The following is a 17,337-nucleotide window of genomic DNA, read 5'->3' on the forward strand; positions in this document are numbered from 1 at the left end:
GCAGTGTTGGTGCATCTTTGAGATGGATGAAGTGGACTGAATGGTACTGTCACTTGCATCCACCCCACTACTACCCAAATGCAATTAGACTTTCCCAATGAGAAGGTTAACATTTGTGCAGTAGCATGTCATATTTGAGAGCAATGCTGCAGAGTGAAATAAGTTTGTGACACTAAGAACACATGTTGAACACCTGAGCTAGGTGTTCAACAGAAGTTACACATAAACTGACTTAAGTGATCAGAAACTGGTTTAAACCTGTAATAGAAGTTCAGTGCACACAAACCAGTTTCAACATAGCCGAAACTGATTTAAGATAAGTCTGATACGACATTCAACCAGGTTTAACTGATTTGGATCCAACCAATTTATGAAACGTCTGTCCCAGATCCCTTCCTGGCTTAAGTTAAATCAGAGTCCCCCAGCATCCCAGATGTTTTGCAGCCCCGGGCTGGAATGTGCTGTCTGCTCCAGCAGAGAAGAGGTGGGTGGTGAGAGGGAGGGACTGCCCCCACAGGCAAAACCTGGCTGGGGTCTGGGGCCAGGGAGGAGGGTTAAACCCATCTTCTCCTGAGTACACAACTGCTCTACCCCGCTAACCTTACTGAAAGATACTTCGGGCTGTAACTGTGGACTACAAATCCCAGAGGCACCTGGAAGCAGGAAAAGGAAGTGATGAGCAACCCTGAAGGTAAATTATAGATGGGATTGTTATGTCTATCTGAAATCATAGGCCTGCTTCTGCTCTTTTCAAGTTAGATACATCATCATTGCTGTGATTCTGGACTGCAAATCCCAGAGATCTCAGGGGTATCAGGAAGAGGAAGTGAACACACAGCCCATGCTGGCTATATGACAGAAAGCCATGCACCAGGACTCCCTAGCTTCTGGCCTGAGCCATGTGGCTACAGGCATGTGGCTGCATTTCCTGAATCAAAAGTAAATGTGTGTCCAGTTGTTTCTCAATTTAATCTCCACAGTTTAGGCTAATCTGCAAAGACCAAATCGATTCAGCCTTGGGCTTTTTGACTGTCTGTACTTAGCCCTGGAGGACCCACCTGGGGAGCTGGTGTAGCTAGTGCACTGTGAATTAATATGCTCATTTACTATGCACTAATTTCCCTAGACAGACAAGCCCTTAGTCTCTCCAACAAACTTGCATTAGCTTATTATCCATATCAAAGCACTTTTTAAGAAAGAGACAAGTGTTTTAGATTTACTTCAAATCTGCTGTGTCAACAGAAGTATAGACCTTTACATTTTAGATGGACAGAAATTCAGCCCAGATACTTGTCCTCCATACTTCAAATGAAAGGACAAGCTAAAAGATTTCTCTCTCTGTCTGGCATTCTTTTCTGTGCTTTACTTGACACAGTTGAAGGTAAATCATAGATGGGATTGTTATGTCCCTCTGAAATCATAGGCCTGCTTCTGCTCTTTTCAAGTTAATTAGACACATCATCATTGACTCCTTTTATAGCAAGCTGGGTACCATATCCCTGTTTACCACTATCTCTTTAACATTTAATTTTATTATATAAATAATTTCATAATTATAATTAAATACAAACCTGTTTACCACCATTTCTAACTGTAGCATTCATGATTCAGAAGCACAAACCTTATCAGCAATCAGAAAGCAGGTGCACATGAACATACAGGTTACAAGATAGACAAAGTACAGGTTTGAAGCAACTTTTCTGCTGGCAACAATAGGAAGTTATTTTCTAGTAGTGCTCCCACCAAGTGTACAAAACTCTGGAAACAAGCTACCTCATTTTTTCCTGAAACAATAAGCTTGTTATTAGTGAATTAATCTAAAACATGTCACATAAAAGCCCAGGAAAACTTTCTATAATTTTGAGTAGATAAAAGGTTAGATTGTTTATTTGTGTGTTGCATTATAAGATGCCATTCACAGACAAATTCAATATGTCATACATGCATCAGGTGGTTGTACAGACATTAGCAATATCTCTGCTTTTTGCACTGATCTGTATTATGCTCTGTGGTAAATTAAATAATTAAAAGGGCATTTTAAGCTTATACAGTTCTCCAAAGTATTTGCTTTGCTTGCCAAATTTGTTTGCACCTACATTGAGACCCAGTGATTTTCTTTTAATGAATCACCATGACTAATTCTCTCAAATGCTTAGCACTCATCTTGCAGGGGTTTAGGTTGTAGCCTTCGTCAGGCTAAGGAAGTTTCAGCAGTTGGTGTGTGCTCTTTCTGGATGGAATGAAAAGTCCATTCATCTTAGATTTTTTTTCTTAAAAAAAACCCTATACCTTATCTGTCTCTATTTAAGCAAAATACCCACAAAAATTTGGCAAACATTTGTAGGGGTGTCTTGCCATTTGCACTGATAACACCAGCCTAGTAGTACAAAGAAATCTTTAACTGAATACATATAATTTACACAGCTAAATTAATGTAAACTCTCCTTCCCTCAATTTAGAATTAGGCCCTGGCCCTTAATTCAAAATAGCTTCAAAGCAAACACGATGCTGTGGAAATGAACTATATGACCAGATCCAGATGTGCAGGCACATGCAGTTTGTGTGTATGTTGCACATTAAACTGCTAGTTTTCAGTGCTGGGAGAAAATTTGCTACTGGGATTTGCTTCCATGAGAAAAAAGCAGGGTAGAGCACACCAAAATAAGCTGGGACAAAGGCAGAGATTGGGGAGCAAGCAGTGGACAGAGACTCTCCTGTCTCTACGCTCGAAATTCCCACACTGAGGCACCCTGCGCCCCAGCCGTCTCCCTGGTTGCGATGCTCTGTGTCTTGAGACAGGAGAGCAGGCAGCCCTAGGCTGGCTGCTCCCTTGTCTCCACATACCTCAGTACAGGAACTCCAGTACAGGAGCTCAGTACAGCATGCAGAGATAGAGGAGCAGGCAGCCCTTTATTGCCTGCTCCCCCATCTCCAAATGTCACTCCCTAGTTGACTGGGGCACAGGATGCCTCAGTATGAGGGCTGCCATCTGCCTAGACCTGCACTGAGGCACCCTGGCCCCAGCCAGCCGCCCCTGCAGCTGTGTTCTGCTGCAAACTGCATGAGCAGGGGCGTGCGGTGCAACACAAAGTAGCGGCACAAATTTGTGCAGCTACTATTTGTGCTGCTGTAAACATGCCCCTGCTCATGTGGACATGGCATATATGTTTCATATTTTTATAGTTGTCAGGGGCTGGAAGGGACCTTACAGATCATCGGGTCCAGCACCCCTGCACTTGGGCAGGAAAGACTGCTGGGATCTGATGACCCCCGCAAGATGGGCGTCAAGATGCATTTTGAAGATTGCGCGTTAAATGATGCTTGGCAAGAAGTCTCACTTTTACTACTGGGGAGAAGCTACAAATGCTGCTTCAAGTTAAAGAAAGTTAAAAGAAAGGGGAGGGGAAGGGGGAAGAATTTGAGATAACACTTTGATGACATTTGCAAAATCAGATTTTGTGCAACCCCCTCTTGCACGTTTTATTATAGCTCCCACTACATGTAGATGTTCTTGACACAGTTCTGGCCACTCTTCCTATTTACAGAAATAATTATTTACTTTTTGTTACATTTTCTGTCATTTAAAAAGCCATTTTAGCAGCAAATATGCATTTTAATATAATAAAAACACCATGCCAGATGTACTAAGAAGTATAAAAAAGTCCTTGCTCTTAGCTTTCCCCTGACCCTCTCCAATATCAAGTTGCTTTTTTCCTTTCAGAACAAAATGCACATGAAGTAAAGGAATGAGGAGCAATCCAGTGTGAAAAGCAGAGATGAAGATGCAGAGAACGTGCAGAGAAAGGTGGCCTCGTATAGTGAATTAGTATGCTTCTTGCGTTCCTGAGCATGACTGACAGAATGCAAATGCTCATGAAGCAGTTTAGGCATTTTATTTTATTTAGAAGTCTCCTTTTCATCAAGAAAGATAGAATCTATTGATATTTTATTAGAATACTTTTGGAACCTAATATAGTCAAACTGGATGAACTGCCCTCTGCTATCAATTACAGGCTTTTCCTCTTTTTAGCAAAACAACACAAAAAATGTGCTTTAAAAATATGCTAACAATATGCTTTTTTTTATTCATTATAAGGTGATAAAATATATTACTAACCATTAAATATATATGGACATCTGTTTCCCTCATCTCTCTAATGGGCATAAGTCTATTCCCTGCATGGAATATAACATAATAAATAATAGCCAGTAGTTTCAATATGAACTACTAGGTTGCTGGCTGTTTTGAAAATCAGGTCACTTGTTTAGTCTCTAAATATGGATTTAGAACGCTCCTCTCTTCTGCTTCAAATATTCAGAGCCATGGTTTTCTCAGGTGGGGGTCAAAAAGTTAAGGTAGCCATTTTAGTAGCTGAGTTGGTAACAAAGCGAATTTGAAAGTGTTAAATTGTGATCAGTCACCAGACCTGCTAGGATGAGAGACACCATTGAGACTCACCAGATTCACCAGTGCTAGACTCTTGACTCTAAACTTCATAGAGTTTTTACAGAATCAGAAAGGTTGTCAAGAAGATGTCAACTATGAAATTTCCCTTCATATTGGCTTAGTGAACACTTCACAAATTGAGACTAAAACAAAACTATGTATGTTTTTTCTTAACATAATTTAAAGCTAAAATATCTAGTCAGTTGGAACACAACAAAGTGTGTACCTAAAATGTATTTGAAGAGAGCATGCAATTAGTAGTGTGGAGGATTTTTTTGACATTTTCTACCCTTTCTTTAAATCACAGTTTTGTGTCATCTTTTAATTTCATCTCTCTTTCAGTCTTTGTGCAATTTGGTCCTGATCCCATGAGTTCCTAGACCTGTGCAAAACATTACATACATGATTAACTGCAGTTCAATAAGACTATTCACATGCATGAATTACTCATGTACCTAGGTTTCTGTAAGTCTGTTTTCTCAAGCAGGAATATACATGGTAGTTAGTTCTTCGAGTCTATTGTTTGCTACTGCAATGAAGTCTGCCTTCTAATTCATTGCAAACTTAGTTGTACTGGTTTCTACATTTTATTTTTTTCACAGCTCTGAGAATAATAGCGAGTTTCACCTATCTTTTTTGATCTGACCCTAATCAGGCAGTTTCTCACTTGCAAAAAAATGTTTTGCAGATGTTTAAAATTGGATGACTTCCAGCTGGCTGCAGCTTAATCCCAGTCAAACGGAAGGATTTTATACATTATGTTGCAGTAAAGCCTTATCTAACCAAAACCCAACTGAATTCTTTAGGAGTAATTCTTTGATACCTATTTTATACATCTCTAAGAAATTTGGGAGTTTGTTTGGATTTTCCTTGATAAACACATTAAAATATGGTTAAAATAGCTTTTTTATCCTTTAAGAAAAGTTGTAAGGATTAAATCCCACAAAACCCCCCATGGATTTAGAAACTGGTTTTCATGCTTATTACATCCAAACTGGATTACTATAATGCTTTGTTTGTAGCTCTCTGGCATCATTGTTGCAGAAATAGCACTTTGGTCCAAAACACGAGAACAGAATTATCTCTTGTACCCATAGGAACCAACTCATTTCTTCAATTCTGAATTCTTTTTGGCTTATAATTTCCCTTCTGATTGATTTGAAAAGTGCACTTGTGTCTTGTAAGGTACTTGCATTAACTCAGTTTAACTATATAATAAAATTTCAAAGTTGATGAAAACCCCATTTGCTCTTCAACCAGTGCTGGACTTGGAGAAACCCCTCAATATATCTACTCTGTCTATGTTTGGGTACCAAAGCACTTTGCTGAAGACCTCAAAATTTCATCAAAGTATGAGAAGTCTGTAATAAAAGTTTTAGGCAAAGTTCTGAGGATAGATTAAACCTTATTCCTTATCTAAACTGATACCAGGTTCAATAGCATTTTTAAATATACAATTTGCATAATGTAACATTCAGTAGTAACCTAAACATAGCTGTTTATAGTTCAGAGTTGGTGGTGTTGTCTATTGCTGCACAGAGCTCACCAAAAAGTGATTAATTAATTTGTCTGCGCAAATTACTTCAGTCATTATTCCAATTTTAGTAACAATGCCAAAAATTGAACTGTAGACTCAAATCAGTCCTTTCACTTTCAAGTATTTAAATGAAAACATATTTAACATATTTCAACTGATTTAAAAGGTTTACTTAATGACAGTGGAGTTTTTCTTCAATTATATGTTTTGACAACAATGTATTTAATGAAATGAAATTATAAATGAAGGTAATTATCTGGTGTAAAGATGGATTTATGAGATATAATCTAATTCATTGATAATGACAAGGTACAGCATGTGAAGACTTGTAGAATTTGTCATCTTAGATAAAATATAAAAGCCTCACAGTAGTGATCTTAAAACTAAGATAGCTTTTAGTCAAATGTGGTGTTTGACATGACAGAGAAAGTATTATTTTGACTTCAAAGCTCACACCTTGTCTAAGGCTCGCAAGATCACTAGTTGTCTATGAAGAAATCTTTAAGTTCTGATTAGACTCCAATGTTGTAAGGACCAAAAGAAAAAAAAATAAATATGCCCCCACCCTGCAATCCTTTTTGTGTACAGCAGGTTTAATACATATACCCTCTCCCAATACTGTTCACCAGAGCACCCCAAAGGATGACAAGGTCCAACGGTCACGAACTCCTGCAAGACCATTTTAGGCTGGACATAAAGAAAACTTTTTTACTGTCTGAGCCCCCAGGGCCTGGAACAGACTTCCCCCAGAGGTGGTACAAGTACCTACTCTGGGCACTTTTAAGAAACATTTGGATACTTATCTTGCTGGGATCCTTTGACCCTAGCTGACTTCCTGCCCCTGGGGCAGGGGGCTGGACCTAGTAATGTTAAGAGGTCCCTTCCAGCGCTAATGTCTATGGAATCTATAAAATACTGACACCCAACTCCATTCCACTTACGATTCAGCATGGCTCAGGTTCTTAATCTACAAGCCTAATTTTCCTCATTTATAGCAATGTGGGTCAGGAAAAAAAACTTGGGGATGTATCAGTGAATTACACTGGTATAAAATTGATGTGAAAAAAACTTTATATGCTACATTTCCCATAAATGCTATTTCATAGATATTTCAAATGTAAATATGACATCTAGAATTCACAGGATAAATCTTCTGTGGGTAAATTACTTGCCCCTTCTGCCACGATCCCTCAGTAATTATACCAAGGTCAGGTCCTCAGAGGAAACCTCAACTGAAAGCAGACAAAAGCATTTCATCCAAAATGAATTGCAAGCAGAAAAAACAATGTAGTTACATTACAGTAGAATCTATTTCATTTACCCAAAACTTGTTTTCTTAATTGGGATACTTGTCAGAACCTGGAAATGGTTTCAAAAGTGACAAAGTGCTAAGCATCTTCAAGTACTAGTGTTTTGGGTCACAGTGGGCCACTGCACTTGTATGTGCATGTTTGTGTGCACATGTGTGCATGCAGTAACAGATCCAAGATAGTCAAAAGGATGTGGGTGTGGCACAGAGGTCACTTTGCCCATATAATGAGCTTACCATGGATGCATCTGGAAGCTGAGACTGGAACTCTCCACGGCCAACTGGTGGGGAAGTGGGATACAGTGCACCAGTTCACCCTCCTGGATCAACGCTTTTGTGCACACATATTTAGCATAGACAGTACAAAGCAGATACATTTTTTTAGGACATAATATAAAAACCACTGAAATGGTTCCACTAGCTTCAGTGGGCATCAGATACAGTCCTAATTGTTCAAAGTTTGCTAGAACAGGAAGTCATCTATATTACCTACAGTTGTTTAAAGGTTTATGTTTTGTTCAACTTCAGTTTTCCATAGTCTGCTAAGGACTCTGATCTTTCCTTAGCCTTAAATGTTTAAAAACATTTTAAAGGATTTGTACAATGCTTATTTTTGAGGTCATGAATAAATAAAAATTAATGTCTCAACATATTAGAGAATCTTGGGAATGTGCTGATCGGGACAATCTCTTAATTGACATATATATTGACCTGAACATGAAAATTAAGAGGATTCTACTGTAATTAACTTCAGACATTTTACTCAGCTAGATTTGGGTGTTAGCAAGTAAACTGTGTTACTGCTGGCTGGCACTCAGCTATAGTCCATGCTTTTGCTATCTTAGTTAAGCAGACCAGACACAAACACGCATATCTATTCAGAATCACTGCAGGCAGAATGTTTTTACCAGGTGGTAAACAGGGATCATCACAATGTTGTGAATAGGTGGCTATAGTGGATGGTAACAGGATGAACCAAAGAATAGCCATTAAAGAAAAAAGAAACATCATTAACCATAATGTTCATTACACTGTATCACATGACAAAAGAAAGCTATTATGGAGTGAAATAAGGATTCCATATCTGTAAAGGTACTGTCATGAAAAAGAAAGCAGAATTCAGTAAAGACAAAAAGAAATGCAGTGCATTGCAGGTTTAAAAGAATACAATAAAAAAGTAAAATGTGTTTAAAATATTCTGTATAAAAATCATTCACACAAAGTAGAAATATTTACATTCTATTACTGAGAAAAAGAAACATTATGTTTGATTGAGCCCAGTCAATTATTTCTGGTTTCTTCACTATCAGAAGGCCAAGAACTTATACTATTGCTACACTATTTACCCTTATGGGCCTCAGATTTAATTTGAATTTTGTATTGCTATGAAATAATATAAGCATGCAGGGTGCATTTATTTTATTACATTCTTCCCTATTAATCCAAGTCAGTTTCTGAAATTCCACATTTTTTACTTCATGACCTTATGAAGTCAGTCACAATTTATCATCTTGCATGGTAGGCCCTTTGGGATGATGGCAGTAGTTGCTAGCACTGCAGTACTTCATGGCCTGTCATTGTTTCCAATATAAACTCCATTTTCCCAGAGTTTATAAGTCAGCTGTAAAATTTGCTGCAGGGTAAAACATGGTAAATAAGATGTCAGAGGGCCAATCCTTTTTTAAAACTGAATTTGGTTTAAATCAATTTGACTGTTTTCAGAGTTACAGAAAAGGGAAGGAATTCTGTTTTGTGGGATTAGGGGGGCATTTGTGGAGCTCCCACATAATTCAAAATATGTTCCAATTTACAACTTGGAAATATGTTGGCTGCTCATCCATAATGTGGACTGATTCCTGAAGGCAGAATAAAAATTATCTCAGAAAGGGTGCAGCATCAAGATTTAAATAGTTAAAATTAAATTACAAATAGGGCGAAACCCAACAAATCTCACTTTGTCTGTATTCAGCAAGAGCTTCCCCTGAATTCACATTCTAAGGCCTTCTTTAAATGGGAACCCTCTACCAGTTTTTCCAAGACAGTCACATTAGTTTACTGCTCTCGTAGTGATAAAACAGCAACTTGCTTAGTTTAGTTTAGTATAGGTTAGGACAAGGTTGTACGTTTAAACCAAAAAAGTATTTTTCTACTAAAATAAGACTCTACACAGGGAGTTGTAACCATATAACGAGATATTAACACCTATTTATATCATAACTTTCCCATGAAGACAACCCCAATATATAATAACTTTCAGATCTAGTCTTATAGCAAACTATATATTATATAGGTTTCTTTATATTATATAGAAAGTTAGGTACAGAGTTTTGTTCCTTGCACGGATAATGTTGACAGTAGAATCGATGTATTATCCTGGTTAAGATAACACAGCAGAAAATTGTAAAACAGAGGTGATTGCATACAAATACATGGAAATATTCGCTTCATATCTTTCAGAATCAGCAGTTGACAGCTGTAACCATCTGCACAGTCAGGACCTAGATGTTATGCCATTATACTGGGGAAGGCATAGAGGAGGAACCTCTCTGACAAGTGGAGATCCATGTTGCTTCTTATTAATTCCCAGCATTGGGATATCTTTCCTAGCATCACCTACTCTGCATTTCCACCACTGGTACAGACTGGAAAGAATATTCCCGCGCTGCATTTTTCTAGGCACCTCTCTATTCATTTATATTTTAAAAATAATAATTCACAGTGAATAGTCTCTGTTTCTGCTTTTGTAAAACCAAATATAGGGAGTCAGTTTCTCAATTCTGTTATGTGAAATTCTTGGATTATTTTGTGGTGGGGGGATGGTGTTTTGGTTTGCTTTCCCCATGGAGAGATAAGGTATCATCAATTCTCTGAACTTTGGATTCCCCAGAGTTCAAATTTGGGTTCTGTTGGCTAGTTGTGGTTGGATTTTTGTTATTATTAGGGATGCAGAAAACTAATCAGACATATTATTAATTTGTAACATTTCATCCTTTGTATGGATTAAAGCAATATTAACATTTAGTTATTTGTATTGTTTAAATACATACTTAGTTATATGGTTTGGAAAAGCATAATATGTATTAATAACCCTAAAACAATTATAAAACTCAGTTCCAAATACAGTAGTTTACTTATTACCAGGGATCTCAGTGTTCCATTTCCTACTCTTTTCTATTATGTTTTATCGAACATTTCTAAACACGATTGAAAATTCTTGTACACTTGTTCATCTGTCAAAAGCCATGCTGAGAACATTACCTAAGTAACTTGGGGAGCAGGGACGGACAGACAGTATTCAGCTGATTCATGCTTCTTCCCTGTTTAGAATGATTCAGAGTTACATCTGTCCACAGCCTTACAATCTACGAATTTGCTATTTTAATCTTAAAACTAACAATATGAGATTATGGTAGCCAAGGACCCATATCTATAGTGGGTATTCCTTTCGGAGAGTTACAAAATGAAAATTGTTAGAAAAGAGAACAAAAACAAAACTATGTAGAAAGGAATGTACTGCCGTTATCAGCATGCTACTGGTTTGCATCAAGATAATAACATTTTATCATGAAACCAAAATCCATCTTTCAAATAAAATATCATTAGTTTATACCACGTGTTCCTCTTGAGGTCAACTTTGTTAATCTTCGGCTGATAAGTATTTTAATAGTTCCAAAAAAACAGTGTGTAGTCCCAATTAAACTAATGGGATTCCTCACTATGTACTACTTGATGAGTGAAATCTAAGCTTCATTAAAATCAATGACAGAACTACCAGTAGTTTCAGTGGTCCAGGATCTCACTCAGTGTATAGGACGGGAGAATCTGGCCCTTCCTCATTTTTCCACTTTTTCAGAGGTGTTTGGATAAGTGAGACAAACAAATAATGTAGGTTCACAAAGCTTTTACTACTAAATTATGGCTATCTTCTGGGAGAGAAGCTGCACATTTGTTAGCTAAACAGAATTCTTGAAGGAAGGCACCAATAGGATAAGGAAAGAAGTTAGAGGGTAAAACCTAGCAAAGGCAAAAGTTACTAAGAAAAATGTCAGGCAATAGTGGAACAAACCCTATTTTATATCCTTTATTTTACATCTAAATAGTAGGAGATTAAAGGTAAATGTACATGTTACACTTAAACTATGCTAAATATGAGGAACATTTAACAGTGTTAAAGTTAAAATGTATTATGAGCAATTGCACATTACATACAGATTAATACCATTTGTTGCTTGCAGCTTTCTGACATGCCACTAGAGGGTTGGCCAGCAGAGGCCAGGAGTCAGGACACCAGGGCTAAATACGGACATTTGCCCTAGGGACAGAAGTTACACATAAACCGGCTTAAGTGATCAGAAACTGGTTTAAACCTGTAACAGAACAGAAGTTCAGTGCACATAAACCAGTTTCAAAATGGCTGAAACTGGTTTAAGATAAACCTGGTTGAATGTAGTATCAGACTTAACTGATTTAGGTCAAACCAGTTTATGAAACTTCTATCCCAGACCTCTTCCTTGTTCAAGTTAAATCACAGTCCCCCAGCAACCCAGCATGCTTTGCAGGCCTGGGCTGGGCTGTGCTGTCTGCTCCAAAGAGTAGGGCTGGCCCCACCTCTCTGCTTCCTAGCTGGAGCAGTGAGGGCTGGCTCACTGACTGGCTCACTGCCTCACCACCCCTCAGGCAAACCCCAGCTGGTGTCTGGGGCCAGGGAGGGGTCTTAAACTTCCTTTCACCTGAGTATAGATCTGCCCTGCCCTCAGAGGCAGCAGGGAGAAGAAGCAAACACACAGCAGAGCTGTGTTTACAGTTCTTCAGTTTATAGTTCTTCAGAGAAATAACTATGTTCAAGAAATAACTTGTTCAAGTTTTTATGAATTCCAATGCCACTACCTTTTCTGTGACCCACCGCCCCTCCTCAGCCTGGCAGCACTCCCTTCCCACCCAGCCCAGGCAGAGCACGGGCTAGGGCCTTAACTTGGTGAACAAGTTAAGAGGCTGTGATGTGGATGACTACACAGTCCGGTGGGTGGCGAATTGGCTAGAGGGACGCACCCAAAGAGTCGTAGTGGATGGGTCGGTCTCGACCTGGAAGGGTGTGGGCAGTGGGGTCCCGCAGGGCTCGGTCCTTGGACTGATACTCTTTAATGTCTTCATCAGTGACTTGGATGAGGGAGTCAAATGTACTCTGTCCAAGTTTGCAGATGACACAAACCTATGGGGAGAAGTGGACACGCCAGAGGGCAGGGAACAGCTGCAGGCAGACCTGGATAGGTTGGACAAGTGGGCAGAAAACAACAGGATGCAGTTCAACAAGGAGAAATGCAAAGTGCTGCACTTAGGGAGGAAAAATGTCCAGCACACCTACAGCCTAGGGAATGACCTGCTGGGTGGCACAGAGGTGGAAAGGGATCTTGGCGTCCTAGTGGACTCCAAGATGAACATGAGCCGGCAGTGTGACGAAGCCATCAGAAAAGCCAATGGCACTTTATCGTGCATCAGCAGATGCATGATGAATAGGTCCAGGGAGGTGATACTTCCCCTCTATAGGGCGCTGGTCAGACCGCAGTTGGAGTACTATGTGCAATTCTGGGCGCCACACTTCAAGAAGGATGCGGATAACCTGGAGAGGGTCCAGAGAAGGGCAACTCGTATGGTCAAGGGCCTGCAGACCAAGCCCTACGAGGAAAGACTAGAGAAACTGGACCTTTTCAGCCTCTGCAAGAGAAGGTTGAGAGGCGACCTTGTGGCTGCCTTTAAGTTCATCACGGGGGCACAGAAGGGAATTGGTGAGTATTTATTCACCAAGGCGCCCCCAGGGGTTACAAGAAATAATGGCCACAAGCTAGCAGAGAGCAGATTTAGATTGGACATTAGGAAGAACTTCTTCACAGTTCGAGTGGCCAAGGTCTGGAACGGGCTCCCAAGGGAGGTGGTGCTCTCCCCTACCCTGGGGGTCTTCAAGAGGAGGTTAGATGAGTATCTAGCTGGGGTCATCTAGACCCAGCACTCTTTCCTGCTTATGCAGGGGGTCGGACTCGATGATCTATTGAGGTCCCTTCCGACCCTAACATCTATGAAATCTATGAATCTATGCCCCCTCCACTCCAGCAGGGGGGTGGGGGAGGGCAGTCTTGGAGGGTTTCTCTCTTCTCTTCCCTCCCCTTTGGCAGTGGCTGGCAGGCATGCTCTAGTGCCCTGCCCCCAGCTTCTGGCTTGAGCCACTGTAGGCATGTGGCTGCATTTACTCAATCAAAAGTGATTGTTTGCTTATTGGTTCAATTTTGCGACTCAGACTAACCTACGGAGGTTGAATCAACTCAGCCCTGGGCTTTTTGACTGCCTGTATTTAGCCTTGGGGAAGTTAAATCAAGTTTAAAATGGCCACCCATTTAAACTTAGCTTGTCCCAGTGCTGGCCTTACACTTACAGAGCCAGTCCTAGTGACTGCCAATCAGTTAAAATCTGTAACTGTACAGAGGTTCCACGCACACAAACTGGCCTAAACATTGCAGAACCTATTTAAGATAAACCTGGATCTATGTAGTACCTACCCCCGCACCCGACCTGTGGGTCACACCTTCTCCCACCCCTCATGGGTTGCATTTTCTCACATCCCCCAGCAGACCTCCAGCCCCTGTTAGGCCCCCCATCCTGACTTACCTGACATTGGGCAGCCAGTTTAAATTGATTTACGCTCCCCCTAACACCTCCAAATGTCTGTACTTAGCCCTGTGATCTATCCCTGCTCTGAGTTGTAGGGAGAGAGACTGAGAGTGGTCCATCCTGGGATGCTTAAAGACTGCAAATCGCTTGTTTTATCTCCATGAAGCAGATTGAAGTTACCCTAGAGTTAAACCTCACTTTAAGTGGCTTAACTTTGAGATGCTCAGAGACACTTAGCACAAGTTAATGAGTTTTAATGTGCAGGTATTTACTTTTTAAGTGCCCTCAGTATGGTCTAACTGTACTGTTTAACTTCAACCTAAGATTAATTTTGTGCTTGCAAAGCTAAAATTTACCATACTGAAAATAACCATTCCCTTTTAACACCCATCCCTGCATTCTACAAGTACAGTTTCAGACCAATGGAGAAACATAAGTGTTTTTAGTTACAAGTCAATTATTCAGAGCACAAGTACTGTAGTACATGTGCATTAAGAGTTTTGCCAATGATAACAAATGATGGGCCAAATCCTCTTCTTATATTAAAACTAGTACAATAATCCCTCTTAAGGCAATGAGCCAAAGCCTCAGCTGCTATATCATTGTACTTTCATAAGGCAAGCAGGTTGATCCTATGTGATACCTCTTTTTAAACTCATAGAACTTAAATCAAACATGTTCCACTATAAAGAAACAGGCTAAATAGGAATATATTAGTCAAAAACTAAGGGTCACAATGAGCAAATTGAGATCCAATTTAAAGGCTAGTTTTGCTATCTGTTAAAACACTGTCTCCTCCAAGATAGTGGGAGAAGGTACTTATGAACCCAATATGCTAAGCTATCATCTTTAAAAGATTTGTAGAAAAAGATATGCAGTCACCTTGCAGATAGAATTTGATGTTATTTTATTCTTCACATTTGGTCTAAAATGTCAGTTTCCATCAGTGCCTTTGGGGACAGCTCTCTCAGTCAGTGCATTAGGAACATCAGATTTCCATCTGTTTGGTATCAGTCTTTCAGCCTCCAGTATAGATATAGCTATCACTTCTTAATATTAATTCTGACACTACTACCACACATCAGTCAAATCCTGCAGTCCTTCAGCTTTACAGGGTAATCTTTTCTGAGTAATGTGTAAAGACTACAGGATATGAACTATTAGTCTTTTTTTTTTAATCTAAAAATATAAATCACATTTATGGCCAAATTCATATTAATAGCTGTTTTAAGTGGTTGTATTTCTTGGTTTAGATTACACTAGTTTTTAGCTTTCAGTTGACTGTCTCTAAATTTAGAGTAAATTATGAAGAAGAAGACTCAAAAAGGACAATACTTGCTGAGACCAGAACTGGGTTTACCTTTGTTTCCCTCTGAACTCTAAAGCTAGCCACATGATAAAGCAAGGAATTCCCAAAGACCAGAATATATTCTCCCTATGCTCCAAGTAATTTTGAAATCCATTAATCTGAGTCCAGTAGTTTTTTTCACACACAATCTTTGGCACAAAACCATTAGGCCAATAATTCTTCTGGTCAGTACTGATATATAACAGAACAAAATCTATACCACTATCACTCAAACAATAAAGTTAAGGAAATTAACTTTGAATCCTTACTCAATTTATTCTGAATTTAAGTCACAAATTTCAATCTCAATTCCTTGGTAATTTCAGTGATAAAATGTGTGGTATTAAAACTGGAGTAGTCCTTAAATAAATAAATAGATAAATAACAGGCAGGTTTTTTTTAACTCTTGTGTCTCTAACCATGATAACACCTACTTCTGAGGTAGTTTAATTATTACTGTATTACTTTAAAACAAACTTATTTTTTTAGCACAAATCAGCTTTCTGCATTACTCAATATACTATTAGGCAAAACCTATAAACTATAAGTAGCAGCTTATTCAACAATCTTCAGTACTTCCTTTTTCTCAAACTGAGTTATGATGCTCCCACCACATGTATTGAGATCACACATCTTGTCCCTGAGCAACCTTCAGGCACCCCTGCATTTGGGCCATGTTTACAGGTGAGCAAATCCTAAAATGGTATAAATCAGTTCTGCTTCACTAACAATGGAATGTCACCATTTTGCACCAACTGGTATACACATGCTATACAATACTATACATTGTCCATTAAAAAGTAGTGTTTTGGATTTAAATAACTAATATGTTAAAATAGGATTTGCTAGGACTTACCTGCAAGTGTTCTGTAATCCACCAAGTCAAACATTACAATAGCTACTGCTGACCAGGTAACAATCAGAGCGAAAACAAGAAGCCATGCTGCTGGTGAACTGAATGTTGTTACTATGTCTTCTGTAACTGATTTCTTTGTCACTTTCACAGGTGGGGTGAGAACGGATCCATTCTTTCCATTTATTATTGTGGTTGTGGTGGACATATGTCCTATTCAAACATCAAGAACAGAAGAAACAAATGTTTAGACGACATATTATATTTTCCAATGTAAACATAAAGAACATATATGTCCCTTCTAGTCTGTTATTGTTATTAGAGAAGTGTCCTTTGTTACAAAGTCTCTCAATTCATCTCTACACAGTGCAACAATTAAATGTATGCTTTATATGTTTGCATACATGCTAACCTAGACTTAAGTATGTTAACTCTTATCTTACATTGATACATTCCGTTCAGGAAATCACTTAAGAACATGGGGAAGCCAATCACAACACTCAAGTTATTCCACACAATACTTAAGGAAATGACTGAATCACATTGTCCTCAGTTGGACTTACCATAACCATGTCCTTAACATTGTGCTGTCCTGAATCGGAGCAATAATTAATCAAACTAATTCAGGAGGTAACAGAATAGCAATGAATGGCTTTTTGATCATCACTCTACCATGACATTTTCAAACTTAAAACAATGATGGATAGAAGTATAACAACTATGTGGAGGACTGTCTTGTTATAGGCATGGAGGGCAGGCCTTTTTTTCACTTACTGCAACTTACAATCAGTTCTAAGTTACCCAGCTAAAATGTAGGAAATATTCCTATATATTCCGTTTTGTAAATTTCACTCAGTGACTTCTATTTCACCTAGCGCAGCTGGTTTACAGAGGCATGAGCTTTCCTATGCAACAGCCTACTTTATCAGATATAATGAATGGACTTGCAAAAAGAGAGGTCATAAAATAAAGAGGGCTTTAAATACAAAGGAAAAGGATGTGGAGAGCCAGTGCTGAGAGGCAACAGGTGAGTTGAAAAGGTCAATAGAGATAAGGAAGGTATTTAGCCCACTAAGGGATACAGCAATAAACAGCTGGAGATAAAAAATAGTCCCAGAATGGGATACGAAGTCATAATCTCTGTTGATACCATATTTAACACAATCCAGTCTGGATGATTCCT

At 39.0% G+C, this 17,337-nt stretch overlaps 1 protein-coding gene across 2 annotated transcripts in view; it reads right to left on the reverse strand.

The window, feature by feature from the left end:
- Window positions 1-17,337, reverse strand: part of TRDN (triadin) — a 130,097-nt gene that overhangs the window by 74,276 nt on the left and 38,484 nt on the right. For both annotated transcript variants that reach the window (XM_019479485.2, XM_059733444.1), the window contains exon 2: window positions 16,158-16,367. In XM_019479485.2, coding sequence (XP_019335030.2) covers window positions 16,158-16,367 — 210 coding nt within the window. The remainder of the gene's footprint in view (window positions 1-16,157; window positions 16,368-17,337) is intronic.

Source organism: Alligator mississippiensis, chromosome 1, assembly GCF_030867095.1.
Source record: "Alligator mississippiensis isolate rAllMis1 chromosome 1, rAllMis1, whole genome shotgun sequence".
In the NCBI taxonomy this organism is placed as follows: Eukaryota; Metazoa; Chordata; order Crocodylia; family Alligatoridae; genus Alligator; species Alligator mississippiensis.